This window comes from Gymnoscopelus microlampas, assembly GCF_963454915.1.
Source record: "Gymnoscopelus microlampas genome assembly, chromosome: 19".
In the NCBI taxonomy this organism is placed as follows: domain Eukaryota; kingdom Metazoa; phylum Chordata; class Actinopteri; order Myctophiformes; family Myctophidae; genus Gymnoscopelus; species Gymnoscopelus microlampas.
Genome location: NC_139956.1, coordinates 14,966,505 through 14,987,820, shown reverse-complemented (window position 1 = coordinate 14,987,820; position 21,316 = coordinate 14,966,505). Strand labels below are relative to the sequence as shown.

The 21,316-nt window shown below is 44.1% G+C and overlaps 1 protein-coding gene across 4 annotated transcripts in view; it reads left to right on the top strand.

Annotated features, from left to right (window-relative positions):
• The first annotated feature begins 793 nt into the window (after positions 1-793).
• eml3 (EMAP like 3) overlaps positions 794-21,316 on the top strand; it is a 46,048-nt gene continuing 25,525 nt past the window's right edge. For 3 of the 4 annotated variants that reach the window (XM_084043096.1, XM_084043095.1, XM_084043094.1), the window contains exons 1-4: positions 794-1,186; positions 18,595-18,771; positions 19,582-19,681; positions 20,212-20,739. In XM_084043096.1, coding sequence (XP_083899222.1) covers positions 1,159-1,186; positions 18,595-18,771; positions 19,582-19,681; positions 20,212-20,739 — 833 coding nt within the window. In that variant the 5' untranslated portion in view covers positions 794-1,158. The remainder of the gene's footprint in view (positions 1,187-18,594; positions 18,772-19,581; positions 19,682-20,211; positions 20,740-21,316) is intronic. The other variant, XM_084043097.1, reaches the window with a different exon arrangement.

The following is a 21,316-nucleotide window of genomic DNA, read 5'->3' as shown; positions in this document are numbered from 1 at the left end:
CATTCACATATATCAGGAACAGTAAGGGTCCTAGTATACTTCCTTGGGGAACACCACAAGTCACTGGGAGGGGGGGGGACTGGGTGCCGTTTACTTCCACCACTTGCTCCCTCCCTTCCAGGTAGGATCTCATCCAGTTCACTGACGTGTCATCAAAACCTATTGCTCTGAGCTTATTGATCATAATCGGGTGATTAACGGTGTCAAAAGCCTTCTGGAGGTCCAGCATGACCATGCCGCAATATTTGCCCTTTTCAATCTCTTGTTTGATAGAGTCGTTCAAATAGAGAAGGCATGTGTCAGTGGAGTGGTTTGTTCTGAAGCCAGATTGGAATTTGTAGATTAGATTTTTCTCGGCAAGATACTTGTCGACCTGTTCATAGACTATTTTTTCCATGACTTTCGAGATGGAGCTTAGAATAGAAATAGGGCGGTAGTTGCCAGGGTCTAATTGGTTTCCTTTCCAGTTATGGGGGTCCTTGAAAATCAGACGACCACTATGCCACACCAAATGGAACAGAGCCTTAATTAGTGTCATTGGTAACACACCTGTGAAGGAAGTAAGGAAGGGGCCCAATTCATTCCCAATATGGCTGCTGTGCATAGAGCCTAACGGTGGGAGCCGGAGGTGTGGGACATTGGCCATTCCCATCCAGGGAAGTGCACAACGCCACGCTGCCACACGGTGGCGGCAAAGGCTTGGCAAAGCGACCCAGAACGTCAGCGTAGAAGACGCTTCTATTGACAGGAGGGGGGTGTAACCACTTTCTGACTAAAAGTTGTGCTACAAGTTTCAGTTTGCAGCTCCCAACATCTGTCGAAGCAGAATTGTCCACAACGCCCCCATATTATCACACACTAAAGACGTGAACGGTCTACGGATATTCCAAAACGACTTTATTTTATTTTTTTCATGCCAAACTAATCTACTGGATTTGGTGTTTTCGCTGCAATTTTTGATTTTCTTTTTCCTCCCTCTCTCTCTCTCTTTATTTCAGTGTATTTTTTGTGTGTTTCTCCTGGCATCACTGGACGGTTCCACAGCCTCAGCACGAGCTCGGGAGCGTGACCCTTCTCCTCAGCATGGAAAACACCTGAAAACAAACTCGACCACCAGAGAAAAATAACACTTTTCGTCAAAGTGCTCCACGCAGGACCATGATGGACGGCTCTATGAATAGTTTAGGTAAGAGAAACACAATTAACACACATGTAGATATCCCCCCCCCCTCCCCTCCCCTCCCTCGTCCAGTGGTGGAAGAAGTACTCAGATATTTTATTTGAGTAAAAGTAGCAATATCACAATATAAAAATACTCTGTTACAAGTACATGTTGTTACTCTAGTAAAAGTGCAAAAGTATTGGCATCAAAATATACTTAAAGTACCGAAAGTAAAAGTACTAAAAATGTTTGAAAATAGCAGATCTACAATCTCATCGCAAGTTGTGAGCTTGACTCTACAAGCTTTTACTCCACAACAATTATTTGACAACTTTAGTTACTAGTGACTTTGCAGATATAAATGATTATATCTGCAAAGTCACTAGTAACTAAAGTTGGCAAATAATTGTAGTGGCGTAAAAGTACAATATTTGCCTCTGAGATGTAGTGGAGTAGAAGTAAAAGTATTGCAAATTGAAAATACACCAGTAAAGTAAAAGTACCTGAGTAAATGTACTTAGTTGCTTTACACCACTGCAATCAACCATGTAGTGAGAATCCCCCCCCCCCCCCCCTTCCCAGATTTCATCAATAGAAAACAGTTGCTTTGCGTGAGGGTCTGGAAAGTGTGGAAATTATAGTGTAGTTGTCATTTACGGAACATGCAATCATCCAAGCTGCTGGGGTGTCATTAATTATAGTTACTGAAGTGTCATTACAGTATAGTTATGGTGGTTTAAGTGACAACTTTATATAATGAACCTATCTATTTATCTTGGCCCTATTTGCCCTGGCATGATATATATTTGTTATCATAGGAGTATTCCCAGGTCACTGTGGTTCTGCACTCTTTATATTGTTGGCACGTTTAGGGTCTGAGGAATTGAAGCGTATTCTTAAGTTACACTTGCCACCAAATACCTGAAATAGCCTCTGATGTGTTTCTGCTAATTATGTTCATGTGCCAGTTCAGCACTGTTCATATGGGGTCAGGTGAAATGTGACTCTTGGGTGTGACAAACAGGCAGCCTGCTGTAATGTTTCTCACATATCAGTGTGTGTGTGTGTGTGTGTGTGTGTGTGTGTGTGTGTGTGTGTGTGTGTGTGTGTGTGTGTGTGTGTGTGTGTGTGTGCGTGCGTGCGTGCGTGCGTGCGTGCGTGCGTGCGTGTGTGTGTGTGTGTGTGTGTGTGTGTGTGTGTGTGTGTGTGTGTGTGTGTGTGTGTGTGTGTGTGTGTGAGAGTGTGAGTGTGAGTGTGTGTGTGTGAGAGAGAGAGAGAGAGAGAGAGAGAGAGAGAGAGAGAGAGAGAGAGAGAGAGAGAGAGAGAGAGAGAGAGAGAGACAGACACTGTCTGTCTGTCTGTCTGTCTGTCTGTCTGTTCTGTCTGTCTGTCTGTCTGTCTGTCTGTCTGTCTGTCTGTGTGTCTGTGTGTGTGTGTGTGTGTGTGTGTGTGTGTGTGTGTGTGTGTGTGTGTGTGTGTGTGTGTGTGTGTGTGTGTGTGTGTGTGTGTGTGCGTGAGTCAATCTCTCATGAGTGAGAACAGATACAGCAGATAGACACTCTGGTGTCCAGCCATCAGCAATGTTGTATTTGTACACAGTTTGAGCGTTTGGCAATGTCTCTAAGAAACAACACACACTGACACTAAAGAGAGAAAACAAAAATCATCCTCTGTGGAAATGAATGTTATGTTATTCATGAGCATGACCGTGAGGTGGAGGCTGTCTTTAGAATGTGTGGTCTTCTTCAGTGCTCTGTCAGAGGTCCGCTCACTGCAGCCATACTGCCAGACCACCGGCGGTGTTGTGAGCACTTCAAAGGTGTGAGGAGAGCATCAAGCAAAGCCTGGAAAGATTTAAAAAAAAAGGAAAGAAAGTATGGGCTGCTGGAATCATATTATATTATCATAGAGCCTTGTTGAATTCTCCTTATGATCCAATGTCTTTTCCTAAAGCGCCATTTCACTTTAAAACACTTCTGGGGTCAACTGAGCATGCATGCGTACGTACTCTGGCTTTTGTGTGCAGTTTTTAAGTTGCTTGATTCAATATTTAGATATTTGATATTCATTAGATTAGGCACACCCCCCTCCTACAGTGTATAAGCCCTTTCAACTTCAATCTCCATTTTAACCATGTTACTCCCATATCCCTTGGTCAGGGGACTGATATTGTACTTCTAATGTATGAGGAGGCTGTGTTTATTACTTTTTTCATTTAAATGATTATCATTATCATTATTTTGTATTTAATTTATTATTTTAAATAAAAACAATAAAAAACATCCCTCTCACACATTAGAAGAACAATATCAGTCTCCAGAACCAGGGATGTGTGTTTTAATTGAGTCTAACATGGTTAAAATGGAGATTGAAGTTGAATGTGGGGGGGGCATATCTGATTGAATGAATATCAAATATCTAAATATTGAATCAAGCAACTTAAAAACTGTCTGGGGTAAAGTGAAATACCCCTTTAATGTATGCACGCAGCAAGTCATTACTTTATTTCTGTCCAGTTACTCAAGCATTTGGAAGCAAGTCACACACACTAATTACATTACAATGTTAATAAACTCGCTTTTATAGAACGTTTCATACACAGAATGTAATGTATGTGTAAGAACATTCTGTACAAGATTGAGAATATGTACAGTGTCAAACAATCAGACAATTGACACAAAACTGACAAATAAATAACCAGGAACAGCTTACATGCTGGAATATTATGGCAACCCTACTGTATTTGAACTAATTGACCCCCCCCCCCCCCACCTGGAATTACATAAGATCCAGTTGCTCCACCCTTCCAATGAAAAATGTTAATGTGAGCTATATTGCGGCTGTACAATGGTGCTATTGTTGCACATCTGTAGACCTTGCTGGTCCCACCTTATGTGCTGCTGATGTTGTGTTTACTTGTCTTGTAAAACGTCGGGGTGGCGAGGCACACGGGGGAACAGTAAATATCACACAGAGACATCCGCCAGCAGCTGTCGGACATGGGCCCCGAGCCTCTGGGCTGGGAGGAAATTGGGCTTGCGAGAGCCTGGAGCAGAATGCAGTAAACAGTACAGTTGTAGAGGACATAGATAAAAAAGTTGCTAGGTTTGATGTTTAACTGGTATCATACTGTACTTACTTTGTAGCACCAAATGTTTTTTTCTTGGCACTCTAATTACATGACCATTTACCCTGTCGTTTATTGAGTAGGGTTCATGCATGCTATTTACTCTGATCTTGCACAGTCGCTCTGGACGAGAATCCCACCCACCACAACTCGTCTCTAACTATAGTTTTTGTTGCCTCTATCTCTCTCTCTCTCTCTCTCTCTCTCTCTCTCTCTCTCTCTCTCTCTCTCTCTCGCTCCCACACATTTACCGGTTGCAGCAATTATGCATGACGCAAAAACTGAAGTTGAACCTTGGCCTAATGCCTTCATATAAAGTGCCACCCGTCAATCACCTGGCTAATTCAGTAACTACGGTACGGCGGGGTTTGAATTGTGTGATTTAAGCTTTGAGTTGGAGTTATAATGAGCCAGCTTTGTCGTCTGTCTATTCCTTGCTCCTCTGTCACACTCACGAGCCTAATTGTCGTACGACAATGTTGCTTGCTGAAAATCAGTCATTTGAACTCATTATAATGCTGTTCTCAGCTGACTGTGTGTGCAGCCAGCGCAGCCACCACTCTTCTGCTGTGTCCAATCTGTTCTGTGTTCATTGCTTTGCACAAAAGCATGAGAACAATGTCAGCCCAATGTTTTTTCAGCACTAAACTGTCATTATAGGGGAGTGTCTGCAGATCAGCTGTCACATAGCTACATCTGCGGTATAGCTAGCCTAGTAGCTACTTCTGTGTATTTCCTAATATTGGTGCAATTTTAGATCTTTTCAGCAGAATAGGGTAGTTATTTTTTGCTTGTGTCAGGAATATTCCCTATTCCCTCAACCTCTGTCATGCTCTGTCAAACACTCTCTACCACTGCTACTGTATCCTGTCAGCAGTGATGGAAGAAGTACTCATATGTTTTACTAAAGTAAAAGTATCAATACTGCAATATAGGTTATAGAAGTCCCGTATTCAAAATGTACTTGAGTAAAAAGCACAAAAGTATCGGTTTCAAAGTACCAAAAGTAAAAGTACTCATTGAGGAGAATGTCCCATTTCACAAGTTCAAAATGTATAAAAAATCTTTTGAAAATAATTGTAGATCGGCTTCTCAAATGGCCGAAATATATATAGGGCTGAAGTGGTTAGTGTGTTTTGTAATAGTAATCAAAATCTACAAAGTAACTAGTAACTAAAGCTTTCATATTATTGTAGTGGAGTAAAAGTACAATATTTTCCTCTGAGATGTAGTGGAGTACTGTAGAAGTAAAAGTACTGAAAACTGAAAATACTCCAGTAAAGTGAAGATTCCTCAAATGTGTACTTAAGTACAGTACTTGAGGACATGTTACTTTACACCACTGCCTGTCAGTGAAATCATGTTATTGTACGGCCTCTGGCTCTGACATGCTTGTCTCTTAACACCAAAGTGTGCTTATTAGTTGTCGCCCACCCAAAGCAGATTTACAAGCTCACATCACTCTGCAACCGTGTAGATCGGCTATTTATAAATCAGGCATAATCAGCCTGGTTGATGAGGGTCTGACAGTTTGTTTCTCGTCACATGACATGATTTCAGGAGATTTACTGACAAGCCCTGAGGTGGCACGCAACTGTAGCTATTTGTCACTCCTGATTCATAAGTTAAAGCAACAATCCGGAGCTTAATTTAAATAATAGAACCATTCTGTTTGGAGTGTGTTAATGCAGTATAACTAGTACATTTGCAGTGGTTGGTGGTGGCCTCCCTACTCTTGAGAAATGTAGACCCTGGTGTGTTGGGTAGTATAGCTACTGTTTGACAAGTAGATCTACCAGAAGCTCATAAGCAGAGCAGAGCGGTAGATGTTTGGTCTCCCACGAAGGAGACCCAAGTACGAACCCTGGGTAAGAAATTAAACTCATTTTAATTATTTCACGTTGTGTAAAGATCGATTTCATGTCTCGTAAACATTCAATTCAGTTCATTTCCATTCACTTGTGTTGTAATGTATACCACCATTCAGAATCGTAAGCTAAACTAAAAAAGCATGTTGGGTTGTGTGGACAATATACAGCACAACAGGACCAAGTGTTAACCACATGAGTCCTGGCATCCCTATTCTGCGAAATTAGGCGAACATTTTGCAGAAAATAGCAGGCTGCAAGCTCACAGCATGTCACAACCGACCAATGCGTTGATGCTTGAAGAGATTTGGTGTAGAGGGAAAAAGGAGTGGGCGTACAGTATATACCGATTAAACCCCTAGGGTACCCCAGTCTATGAAGTACTGCACTACTGTATATAGGCGTTAAGTGACTGAGAGCTGAGAACGGTATTCAAGTGAAGTCACACTAATGTGTAAATTGACAAAAACAAGCAATTAACAGGAATGAGATCAGGTGCAAAAAGATTAATGATAGCCTGTGGTGATTAAATGAGAGGCTATAAACTTCAGTTGCTCCTCCCTTACATTCACACTCCTCTATGAGCTCAACGTATTGCAGAGATTTATGAGTGCACGAGTAGTCAACAGAGTACCTCATGCTCTTGTTATCTGTAAGCAATGGCAAGCTGTGTCTTGCATAATATTCCTTCCTTTCTAGTTGATCCAGATGTGACAATCAGATCCGTGGCACAGTGTTGACCCAGTGCGCTGAGTGCAGTGCTTCGGGAGTGGATTGAGATTGAGAATATCCCCAGGCTTTTGGACGGGGTATTTTTAGATGTGTTTATCCTCCAGAAGTCGTGTGTTTTTAGCCTACATACTGTACTGCCTGGGCTGACTTTTCACCTGCATCTACTGCGGGATCAGGAGCTCTTTATTACCATTAGAGCCCGGCCAATGCCAGGTTTTTGGGTCTGATGCCAAGCCAGATTTTTGGGGTCCTATAGTCCTAGACCTAGACTGCCGATTTGCGAGATTTTAGCTGATATTTTGTCCAAACGTGGAAGATTTTCTAATCAATTTGAAAAATAAATATTTGATTTAAAGTTTCTATTTGAGAACATTTAACTTATAAGCAAACAAATAAATACAAATAAACACAAATAACTAATTTGATATGATTGTTGCATTAAGAAAGAAAACTTTAAGCCCATTATAGAGCCCCGTATTTAGCCTAGTTTCAACACAAAAGTCAAATAATATAATAACCTCTATTTCTATTTCTATTTCTATGTAAATTCTATTTACAGCTGTCTCCCTAGTCCATGGCTGTTTTTCAGTTTACGCTGTTCCCGGGTGCACTGAGTGAAATGTTTGTGGCGTCACACAAGTCAGCCCCGCAGGCTGCCACATTCGCTTGCAACCGTGGGGTGTGTTGAGAAAGTGATTTCTCGGTATTGCCTCTCAACCCGTTTCAGTTCAGCCTTACAATGCCAACTATGACAGGGCTCAGTCACCCGTGCATGGGTGTACAGTACGCCAACCACAGGATGCACGGTGTTGTGTGGCAAGGGTGTCTGTGTGTGATGTCACAAAGGCATGGGGGGGTTAGTTAAGCAACCCAGTAGTGCGTCTTATGTTTGGGTACAAAGTACAAACGCAAGTCTGTAGGTGGCTGTGTGTGCGCACGCACTGTGCAGCAGCAGAAAGAACACTCCGGCAGGCAGACAGCTGAGGTGAGCGAGGCAGCAGAAGAAAAGAGAGAGCGACGATGGAGTGGGTGGACTCCGTGTGCATTTGTCAACCATCCGCCGCTGCAGGCTGCTGCTGATGTGCGAGAGGTGCCTTATGCCTACGCTGGAAATAAAACACTTCTCCCGTTCAAATAATGTCATTAACCAGCCTGATAGACATCTGTGAGAAAAAAATGACTTTTTAATTAACAAGAACAGTCTTTTGACCTTCTATGACAAAATCATTTCCGTTTAGCCGTAAGGGGAAATGTTCTAATGCTTCATTTATGCTCTGCCTTACGATGGTGAAAAGGGTAGATCTACAAGCTCATAACGCATCGAATCTGCGACGCGTTGTGAGCTTGTAGAGCTGCTGTTTTAGATGTGGGCCTTTTTAAAACTGTTTTGTCTTGTTGTAAATCTTTGGTCTGAACTGGGCTTAAAAGGATGATAAAAGTTAGCTTAGTTCTTTAGTAAATTGAGCCAGCCTTGGCATATGGCTGCATCTGCAACAAACTGATTTAGCTCTGCTTCTTCCAGTTGGACAAGAAAGAAAGTCCTCTGCAAAGCACACACACAGCTATAACAAAAGAGCCAGTTTGTTCTATTCCAAGACTCTTTGGCTATGTGTAGCCATCAGGCAGCCACCCACTAGACCTGAAATGACCCTCTGTGTCTTTCGTCGAAGCAAATTTCAAATCGAGGGAATGTTTACCGCACGCCCGGATCAATTTCTATGGCTTCATTCGTCACAGTCTGCATATTTATGGTTTCTCCGTTTTCAATAGCAGTAAGTATGCTCCTGGTCCGGGTCGTTTGCTACAATCTGTGAATCACCGGAGAATCATGGCCTGATTCCTGCAAAAGCAATTTATCATGGAGGTGTGTTTGAGCGTGAATAAGTCAGTCATTCATCCTCTCCTAAGTCCTCGGCTTAACTTGGTTTCCACTCACCATGTCTACTATCAACGTGCCAGTTTTCAACTCAGCTTGATCAAAGTTTTACCGAGTTTAACCACTTGAACCCTATATACTTCATTGACTGTGGACCCCCGAGGGTCTGTACTTGGTCCTCTCCTTTTTTCCAGTATACACCAAATCTCTTCACCGATCAATTGGCTATTTTCACAGAATGTTTTGCCTATTACGAGGAATGCTAGGGTTCGTGTGGTTTATCGCTTACTGTACAGGTGGAGAGAGAGAGGGAGATAGAGAGAGATGTGGCGATGGTCCACTGCAGACCAGCAAATGCAGCAATGCTTTCAGTCCAGTCTTCCAGTCCACGTGTTGTGAATCTGCCTCACACACACACACACACACACTCACACACACACACACACACACACACACACACACACACACACACACACACACACACACACACACACACACACACACACACACACACACACACACACCCTCCCCACTTCCCCTGACCTGTTGCCAAATGGCAGTGAGTCACCCGCAGGCCTTGGCTTGTTACTGAAAAATTAAACAAGAAAATCAAAGAAGACAGAGAATGCCGTTGTGTGTGTGTGTGTGTGTGTGTGTGTGTGTGTGTGTGGGTGGGTGGGTGGGTGGGTGCGTGCGTGCGTGCGTGCGTGCGTGCGTGCGTGCGTGCGTGCGTGCGTGCGTGCGTGCGTGCGTGCGTGCGTGCGTGCAAATTGACATGTACTGTATGTATGTTTGTGTTCATATACTGTAGGTGTATACTGTATACTCATAACCTTTTTCTGCTTCGATCATGTGTGCATGCAATACCATCGGCCTCGATTATACAGTATCAGTCTGTGCATACGCATTGGTGTGTGCATATTTAAGTACAGTACAACTGTTTGTGTGTGCGTGCATCAAACAAACATGTGTACATGCATGTACACATGTATGCATGTGTGTGTGTGTGTGTGTGTGTGTGTGTGTGTGTGTGTGTGTGTGTGTGTGTGTGTGTGTGTGTGTGTGTGTGTGTGTGTGCGTGCGTGCGTGCGTGCGTGCGTGCGTGCGTGCGTGCGTGCGTGTGTGTGTGCCGTGCGTGCACGCCGGCATGTGCGTTTAGCTGCTGGATGTGTGTCCTGTTTCCCTCTGCACAGACTCAAAGAGACTCAAGTGGTGCACAGAATCTGCTCAGCCCCGGAGGGAAAGAACATATTAACCGTTGTTGTTTCCTTCCAGGCTGAGACGGCCTTCCTCCATCTGCGCCTCCTAGTGTGTGCGCTGCACGTCCATAAATACCAAACTTCCACTAAAAGCAGAACTCCAAAGAGGACTGTCCTCTGGCTCTTAATTGGTTCCTCATGAGGACACGACTGCAGTGTTCAGTCCAAAGCACCTTGATACTTGTATTCCAACGCGTGTCCTTCACAACGATGCCGACCTGCCCTTTAAGACCTGAGGCCGATTCTACAAATGCCTTCTAAATCAATAGTTCTCAAACTTTTTCGTAATTCAAAATTATTCGGCATTTTTTAAAAGCTTTTTCCAAAAGTTTAAAAAAATAGCAGATGTACAAGCTCGCAGCGCAGCACGAAGTGACACGCTGTGAGCTTGTATATCTGCTATTTTTGAATAGCCAAAGCTAAAAAACTAAAATGACGCAGATGCTTTCCCGGTTTTAATGGAATAGATTAGAGAAGTTATAGGAACATTCTATGGTCCCTCTCGGCTGACAGTAGCCCTCAAAGATGAATAGATTTGTATTGTTGCTAAATCTGTTATTTTGATCAAATAATTCAAGAGTTGAAAGAATTTGTGGAGACTGTGAGTTTGTCTGGGATGTAGCTACTCGTCCCGTCCAGTCGATTCAAAGCTGATGTGAGGCCTCCGAGATGATTATGGACTTTATTTAAAAACACAAGGGGTTTTGTGTCATATGTTGTTACACTGCTCCTCTTGTCCTGAAGAATAATACAGACCCTAATTATGTCGTCGGTCAAGTCAGCTTTGTACAGGGCTAACCTGTCGCCTATCTTTATGGCGAGGTCTGGTCACGATTTCCAATTTGGTGACACCACACCCAGCACTGCTTCGAAAGATGCAGATCTGTACTGTTAGATCCCTGTACTTAGTAGACTGGTTTTAGTCTCGATGAATGGAGTGTTTTATTGAAGGTTTTGCTGCGAGTGGCAGTTGGAGTGCTAAGGTTAGCCACAGAATCTGTAGGGCCAATGGGGATAGGCTAACGTCTCATGATCGCTAACGCTTCTGGCATAGGGCGTAGTATCGGATGGATGAGCTCCATGTGATCTGATTCCTGGTACCCAGGCTATATGGCCGATGACTGCTACAGTCTTTTTTTAACCAAGTTTTTCTATTGGCCACAGATGATTTAGTGCTTTAGCAGCTGAAAAGTTACGGAGAGATATCGTTTGTCATTTTACCCCGCGCGCATATATTTCACCACTCAGGTGACATCACTTGTCTGTCTGCAAGTTGAACCGGGTTCCTCTGAAAGACGGGGATTATGCATTAGAGCCGGTTGTTTATTTATGTGTTAAGTTCACGATGCAGGCCTCGCTGACAGCTAGGAAGTTATTATCGTTCTCAATGGACCACGTCTCCTGCAGTCGTTGTGTGTAAGCGTGTGCGGCGTTCCCCCATTTGTATGCAGTTCACTCAGCTGTCCAGTCCGATCTACAAGCTTATTAACACGTAGCGACGCTACACGTTGAGAGCTTGTAGATCGGCTGTTGTCACCGCTCGACACGTCATACGACAAAAGTATAAATGGGGCTTAAGTAGTTAAAATGTCATGAAGGCACTGTACGTTTGAATATTACATATCATATTGTAACTAATATTACATAGGTTACACATAACAATTGTACACTTTCTATTGTATTTATATACTGTAGTGTGCTACGGTGCCGGCTTGTGATGTGTATATGATTACTGAAAACATAGCCGTAAATCTTCGTACAAAACCATGGGATCCGTGCGTGCTTTTGTGGTAGTGCAGAGAGATTCTATCTACAGTGGCACAGAAACTTAGAAGCCGCTTCTTGTCTAGAAGGGAGTCATGGAGGTAGTGTTACGTTGCTCCTGTATGGCCTTTTGTCTCTCTAAACCCTCTCACTTGCTTTTCATTTTCACCTGGCTCGTTTTGTGGTCACACGCCTTTAACTTCATTCCTTTGAGTCTTCCATCACCGGAGATCAAGTGACTGCTGAAAGCTGAAATACATGAACACACATGTGTACACACACACACACACACACACACACACACACACACACACACACACACACACACACACACACACACACACACACACACACACACACACACACACACACACACACACACACACACACACACACACACACACACACACGTCTGTATTACTTAATTTGTGAGGACCATAAGTTAACTGCTGCCACTGTCACTACCTTTGTTTGCCAACCCCTAATCCTAAACCTGAGCTCTATTCCTAATAGCGTTAGTAGCCTCTTAAGGAGTGAGCAAAAATCGAGTGTGTAGGATTTGGAGGAGGACATTTGGTTCTCACTAGAGTTTTAGGTACACAGAACACACATGTGCCACTGGATCTCTCCTCAATCAGAAAAGCCACTTTGATGGAACACAGCCCAGAACCAGTGATGGAAGAAGTACTCACATTTTTTACTTAAAGTAAAAGTAGCAATACCCTTTTGTAGAAATAGTCTGTTAAGTACAAGTTCTGTATTCAAAATGTACTTGAGTAAAAGTACAAAAGTATTGGCATCAAAATGTACTCAAAGTACCAAAAGTAAAAAAGTCAAAGTGTATATATATACATATACACATATATATATATACATATATATATATGTATATATATATGTGTATATGTGATCAATAGACCCGTCCATGAGACCCGTCCACGCCATGTTGATTTGTAGATACTGACAGTTCTCCACCATCATCCTGGCTTTGATCACCAAACAGTGAACCTCAGACTGCTGTTAATGTTTGCTAGCTTTTATTAGGATAAGATAAAATAACATTCTACAAGATACAATAAAAGCGAACTTTATTGATCCCCGAGGGGGGAGTTGAGTTGTTAGAGCAGCCAGTAACAGGGTAATAGATAGAGCTACGATACAAAGACAGGATATAGCGGACGGTCACATCTGCTATACGCACGCACACCCATCTCATTAAAAAACACAACATCTACAGATACAGAAGACAGAATCTCAGGAAACAAATGTCCGAACTTGGCAAACTGCAACGTGTGCAGAATGTGTTCTTCAGTGGAGATTGAACCAAAATAAATAAACACATCTGGTGTATGTAAAGGATTGGAATCTGCAATCCTTTACAGTATTAATTAAATAATTTCCTTATTTATTATTCTGCACCGTGTAGTGAGCCTTTATTTGATACAGTGTACATGGGATTACATACGCTTGATACATGGGAAACACTGGGAGAAAGTAGGGGAGTGACAAGCAGCGGACTTGCTGTCAGGCATTAGAGCCCATGTGGTATGCTCACTAAACAACTCGGCTATCCTCTGCCCAGAGATCTTTTACAGAATCTGTGTCCAGAATGTTTCAGCCCACACAGTGTGTGTGACCCAAGGGAGTCTCCAGTAAGCCAACGGCACAGTGAAGCCGCTGCCCCTTGGTGCTCCCCTGATACCAGAGTTGAGAGGCCAGTGAGCGAGGCCATACGCGAGTGCACGTGCTGCTGTAGTCTGAGGGGCCAATGCACTTCCTCACTGTGATGCCATGTAATTTATCTTATCTTATCCCAGTGAGCGATGGCTAATCATTTAACTGGAACTAATCATGTAGCATAAAGCCATAAAACCTTGGTTCCGGTCCAAAATACAGCTCATGTAGTGCTATTCACAATTCAGTACATGAGAACCACCTCGGAGCAGCCGAGACCTCCCCGCCCCCAAAACTAGTCTTCTACAGTAAATACCCGACAGCTGGAGCCACGCAAAAAAACCCAAATCAAAGAACAAGAGGCTTTGCCTCCGGAGGGAGAATGGGCCTCTCACGAACTGAGCATTGATGTGTTCATCCATCACAGCCTGACATCGAGACTCAAATGAGCTTCGAAGGGTTTCTGAAGGGATCTTGTTTATTTGCAAGAGAGCCTTGGGTCTTTGATGAAGCTCATTGATGGATGAACACTCTTTTCTTTTTCTCCCCCGTCACAGAAATTAGCGCAGAGGGCCTATAGCAGCCATCACTGCGAAAAGAGCTATTATAGCATGTTACTGCTTTTCTAAGACCCGCGTTCAACCCACATTGTTTCCCAGAAGCAGCCCTCACTCACACAAGAAGGACTGGATTATATGTAATTGTTTATTATCAAGTTTTGCAGACAGCCATTAGGCCTAGATAGAGACTCGACCTTTTCTTTAGCCTGAAGCCTGACTTATGCTTTGTTGCGCATGCATGGGGAAGACAGCAATTCAGCCATCTACGGTGAGCGAAACCAAGTATAAATCGGTCATGAGTGTGCACTGGAGAGACTTCTGTGTGTGTGTGAGTGCGTGCGTGCATGCGCATGTAGGTGGATGTGTGTGCACTGTGCATGAATGTATTGTGTACACATGCTTTTCTACATCTGTGTGTGTGTGTGTGTGTGTGTGTGTGTGTGTGTGTGTGTGTGTGTGTGTGTGTGTGTGTGTGTGTGTGTGTGTGTGTGTGTGTGTGTGTGTGTGTGTGTGTGTGTGTGTGTGTGTGTGTGTGTTGTTTTATACATGGGCGCATGTATGTATTGTACACATGCATGTGTGCGTACTTTCTGCATAGAAAGAGTGCCTGTAACTGTATGTGGGTGTGTAACATGTGTGATTGTGTGTATGTGCAGGTTTGCCTGTGCGTCTGTGTATTGGTGGTCTTTTCAATCCGCAGACAGTGGAATGGAGTTCTTCTTTTCACTTTTCATTTCCTGCACCTCTTGACCGCAGTTGTGCACAGAGACAAAGCATATTAACAGTGGGAAATTCCATTGAATATAACTCTACGGGAAATTCCCATTGAGACGCCTCTATCGCTTCACCAAGCACTTCCCTTTTTTTTCAGCGGTTGCTACGGCAACCATGGAATGACCATGTCAGAGTGCTACGCAAAATGTCAGAGTGATAGAGATAGATTAGGTGTGAAATGACACCAGTGATGATGGACTTATGTTACTTTAAAAGTAACTCTCTCACAGAGGAAAAGGGGACCCAATGGGTCCATTTGAGTAAATGTTTACACTCTCAGTTCAATCAATCAATAAAATGAGGATTTTACTTTGTGTAGGTGTGATTACGCACGGCCAGGTGATTCCGAATTTTAAAGCAATATACTGCTTAAAGTAAAACAAAACAAGAGTCGTTCTTTATCAGAAACACAGATTCAACCTGTAAACTTACGGGTCCAATTGCAGTTCCATCTGTACACTCTCAGAGTTACAGGGGTCCTTGGAATTAAAACGTTTGAGGACCACTGAACCAAAGGATATAGGCACTGATGTCAGAGTGGCGCTATCAGGGCTCTGTCATGCAGGCCAGAATCACTTAGTTAGTTGCACCATCTCCGTTCACTCCATCAGGCCAATTATTTAACGGATCATATAAATAAAGAAGATTATTATCATATTTAATATTCAATCATTTATTCCCCAAACCAAGGTACAGAGAATTGCAATTTGTTTAGGTGTTCTCCGAGATAACAACAACAAAAAGTAACGCTTGCCATCGGGCAACCATCAGTTACAAACACACTACTGTATAGTTCCAACTTCCAAACACTGAATCCCCTCAATGGGTGTTGTAGGATGCCCGATATACAGTACATGAACCAAACAACCACATGACCTGTAGTGTCTCTGACCCCTCAATGGCCTCATTGACGCAACTCTTTCTATCTGTATGGCTCTGCTGCCTGCAGGCAAGAAAGCAGTTTGCGTCCAGCTGTAGTAATGATGACAGTCCCATTACAGTGCAACGGTTGCACCTAATTAAAACACTGTGAGGAAAATAAAGAAAGACGTCAGCGATGTTCCAAACATGCCGTGACACCGGCCTGGTCCGGAGGCCTCCAGGAGCTTTAACATCACACAGCTGGCAGCGGCCACACTTTCTCTGCTGACGTTGACGCGGTGCCAGCTAGCTAGCAGCTTCCAGGTAAATTTGGCTTCCAGAGAGAAAGTGGGCATGGACTTCCTGATAATAACTGCACTGTTTTGCCAAGAGCGGAAAGGTCATGCGGCATGCTGTGTCTTTCTTTCTCCTTCTCCTTAATCTCCTCCTCTGCTATGTCCTCCTACAAGCCTCTTTCGCTGGGTATTTACCGCAGTGTGTGAGATAAGATCAAATAAGATAGGACATGACAAAACTTGGATTTTCAATAGGAAATTGTGTCTTTCCGGTAGCCTGTATAGACAGGAACGAGTGAACAGGATAGGCTATTGATCGTGTTACAATAGTAGGAAAGTGGATTTAGCGACATGCTATCAGTGCACGAGTCTCAAATTAACACGTTCTGTAATAGATGAATGGGCATAGATGTAACAGGTGTGTGATATTTACTACATTCATTCGTTGAAATGAATCCATCCTCAAAGCAGTTTACTCCTGCTAAGTGCAGTAAATAACCAAAGAAAATGTACTGTGTCACAATGTTACATGGTAGGCATGTACTGTCATAACTACTTACAGTGCAATGAGCAATGCACAAGTCCTGTATACACGCTACTGCCCCCATTCTGCAGTTTTTCTCAGGCCTTGTAGGCTGGCATCCAATCTGCTCAGTCGTATTGTTTCCTGCATGGTCCAAAGAACATGACTCACGGCTGAAAACTTTATTTCCCTTAACCCTTTACTAGCCATCAAACACACAAAGGCCTCATATACTCTTGGGAGACATAATCCCTGTCTTAAAACCCGTACTTCAGTGGTTGGAGTCCAATCTTGAGTGCCAGTGACATTCTTTTTGGAGGAGAAGGTTACAATAACACTTGCTCCGTGCGATTCCCGCTCGTGGGTTTAGGCCGGCTATGCTCCCATAAATTGAGTTGATGAGAGTTTGAGGGTTTTTATGCAGTTAAGGAGTGGTGGCAGAGCACCTCTCACCCACTCATTACAGCCTGGGCAAAGCATTTCCCCACAACTTCTCAAGCACTTAACTGTTGCACTTTGTTGGACCAGGATGCAGAAATAACTCCGTAAACGGTTGAGCAAGAATCCAGTGTGCATAACGATCGTGCAAATAAGTGGAGAACCAACCAGTCGAGCTAAATGACTTGACGGTCTGAAAATATCCCCTCTCTCTCTATGTGCGAGGCGTTGACAGCTTTGTTCCATACAGACACACAGGAAAGAAAGAAAGTCATTCCATTGACACAAACATGAGAATTCATCCAGTACCCCGCCAGCCAACTCCTGTGACAGGAGCATGCACGTGTGAGCCAAGAGTTTGCACACGCACGCACGCACGCACGCACGCACGCACACACACACACACACACACACACACACACACACACACACACACACACACACACACACACACACACACACACACACACACACACACACACACACACACGCATTGATTACACATGCATTGATTAACCACTTTAAACCTGTCATCCCTATTTTGGGCATGTCATGTCATAGGAGAAAACGTTTCAAAAATTAGCAAAAATAGCCGATCTGCAAGCTCACAACGCATCACGACGCATTGTGAGCATGTAGAACGGCTATTTTCTGCTATTTTACTATGTGGTTAACCTCTAACCTTAACCCTCACCATTTATTGGTGAGAGCTACCTAAAATTAACCTAACCCTGATTCTTATTTTACATCTAAAATAAACACTTGAAAAGTTGTGGAGCAGCTAAATTGTCTTTGCAGATTTACAAGAACCGACACACACACACACACACACACACACACACACACACACACACACACACACACACACACACACACACACACACACACACACACACACACACACACACACACGCACACAAACGTGCACGCACACAACTTCAGTGCACTGGATCTATGGCTCCAGTCCACTCACAATGAGGTCTTTGAGGACTTGGAGACTATTTCTGAGTAACTCTCAGTCATCTGTCCCTGAAAAATTGGACGGTACGTATATGTAAACACGCTCTCACAAACCCCTGGAATGGAAGAATACTGACTTGAGGGAATGCCAAAACAAGGTTGTTTGTCGAGTTTATTGCCGTGATCACCCACCACCACCCTCACGTAATGCAGGGCCTTAAGTTCGGTATTTATGCCTAGAATGTGTGTCATTGCTCTTGCCAACAACAGCATACCAAAGCAGCTGCATTCCCCAGTCTGTCGTCCAATGAGCTTAGAGCGGTGGTTCTCAAAGTGAGGTCTGGGGACCCTAAGGGGTCCTTGAGGGGGTTCAAAGGGGTCCCCAACAAAATTAGTTGATATAGCATCAAAATCACTTTTTTTTGTACATTGGCTATTCGGAAATAGCAGATCTACATGCTCACAACGCATTGCGATGCGACGTGTTGTGAGCTTGTAGATCTGATATTTCCCCAAAAATCTTGAACAAATTTGGAACTGTTCTGAAAAACTGTAACACCACAATTTTTTCATGGAGGGTCCCTGGCCTTAACATGTTTTCAAATGATGGGGGGGGGATCTGCGGCTAAATTACAAAAACGCTTGAGAACCGCTAGCTTAGAGCTCATTTAATGTCATTGCGTCTCCTCATTGGCTGTCTTGGTGTGTGTGGCCCTCCAGACGACGTGTCGGCAGACAGCAGCGCGGACTTCCCTGACCGCACGTCCATGATGGAGGTGAGGCTGCAGGCGCAGGAGGATGAGATCACCCTGCTGAAGTCATCACTGGCCGACGCCCTGCGGAGGCTCCGCCTCCACGATCAGCTCCTCCCCTTGCTCAAGCAGCAGCTCATCACAGGTGGGTGGCGACCTTTGACCTTCTCTCCTCCTCTTAACCCTATCCAGTATCCACAAGTTTCCTATAGGGCGTTGTGGGCATCACATCCTGTCGATTTGATCAGGTATCAGGAATCAAATCGACAGGAAGTGATGCCCTAGGAAACTTGTGGATACAGTCCCCTATTCTGGGCATGTCATCGTACTAGGTGAACATTCGGCGGAAAAAAGGCGAACATTCTGTGAAAATAGTTGAACGTTCAGAGAAAATTGCAAATCTAGAGGCTCATAGTGCATCACATTGTGCGCTTGTAGACCTGCTGTTTTTACTATTCGACATATGACGAAGTATATAGGGTTTAAGTGGTTAAACCCTATATACACTCTGACCAGCTTGAACCACTTCATTGTAAAATGGTAAACGGTGCGTTTCTAACCAACACGCTTCACAGTGTGCATTACCACACCGATGGTTGAGGAAACCACGAAAGGCACCAACCTGCTCATCGGGAGCAGATAGGGGTTCAGTGTCTTGCTCAAGGACACTTTGACACTAACCAGAGGGAGTCTTCCCATTCCCAAGCGGCTGCTCTATACTCCTGAGCCAAGCTCTTGTTAATACTTATCATTGATTCAATATGTATAAAAATGACACTGAACCACTTTCACTTTCACTTTTAAAATGTTTCTAAACTAGCAAAAATAGCAGTCAAATCTACAAGATCCGTATAGATAGTCAAAACATTTACAGCACTCAAGTAAATGTACTTCGTTACTGTTGTGTCCACCACTGCTAACCAGCAACCAAACCAAACCAAACTGTCTCATCCAGTGAACCCAGCCGCAGCACGGGTGCTGAACCAGGTGTGCTGCCCAGAGGGCTGTACCAACAGTCGCAAACTGTCGTCCAGCTCTGCCCACCCTGCCTCTAGGTACTGGACACACGCACACGCACGCACACACGCACACACACACACACACACACACACACACACACACACACACACACACACACACACACACACACACACACACACACACACACACACACACACACACACACGCACACACGCACGCACGCACGCACGCACACACAGAGCATTAGAGATGGATGATTATATGATCATGACTGATAAATGTTGCATATTATTCATGTACAAATGTTTCCTCAAAAGTTGCAATGTAGCTTAATGCTTACAGTATTTTGGAATAACAACTTTAAGGAAAAAAACGTGTTTTTTTTAATAGGATGTAATGAATCAAGAATATTATGATATTTAATTTTTCATTAAATATATCTTTACTATAATACCATAATATAATATATTGACAACTTTTTCACTTTTTGTAGTTTACCAACCAATAAACAATGCATTAAGGTGTCAGTGCATTGGGTAATGATGACATGTTTGCCTGTAGTTTCCTTTCCACCTGTTAACGTCAACCATGTCACAATCTCTAGCCAAGTCTCAAACAGCACGGTGACCAATGAGAATGGCCACATAGGAAACTCAGTGTCCCCGGAGCTCGGGCCCAGACCCCTCACACTGGACAGGTCTACCCAGACCGAGCCCACTGCGCAGGGGCAGGACAGGGTCCCCGTCCTGGGTCTCACCAGAGCCGTCCAGAGTCTGCAGCTGGAGGACGCGCTTCCCGAAGGCGTGCCTCTGGCGGACGGGGTCCGGGCCAAACTCCTCCGCGTCCAGGGCCTGGAGGAAGACGAGGAGGAGGCAGAGGAGGAGGCGGGAGGCGAGCAGGAAAAGGAGATGAGCTGGACGTCGTCCGTGGAGGAGCCCATCCAGCCCACCACTATCAGAAGCCTCCAGAGGGAGGAGGACTTCCAGAACGCCAACAGCAGCCAGGAGGAACAGGGCGGCTCCGCCTCGCAGACTCCTGCCTCGGGCTCCCCGGCCCCCGCTAAAGACCAGAGCTCCGGTCAGCGCGCCGGGGGGCCCCTGTCCCCTATCCAGGAGGGAGAGAAGAAGCTGTTGTGCGTGATCTCAACCGCCTTCCCCCTTTTTTTAAATACTCATATCTTCATCTAGATCACCCTCATCTTCTCTCTTATGCATGATTGCATGGCTTTTAAAGGACAAAAATCACCTCTGTCTCAACCCTGGCTTGTTTTCATACTGTACCACTTCTCTTGTGCAAGTACGACTGCTGCAAACCCCAGTGTTTTTGGAGCCTTTGATTGAGCAACTTTGATTCAAGGTTGCCAGGTTGTGGTTACACCGTGTTTACAGCAACAAACAGCATAACAGCATTTCTCAACCAGCGGGTCGGGACCCAAAAGAGAGTCACAGAGGTGCTCTTACACGGTCCCAGACAAACATATCTTTAACAGAGGGATAATGATTTTTTTCTGGGGTTCTTTTAACACCTTTTACCCTATATTGACTGTGGTCCCCCAGGAGTCTATACTTGGTCCCCTTCTTTTTTCCCTCTACACCAAATCACTTGCCGAAAATAGCAGATCTGCAAGCTCTGCACAACGCACTGCAATGCGATGCGTTGTGAGCTTGTAGATCTGCAATTTTTGTAGAACGTTTGACTAATTTCCCTGA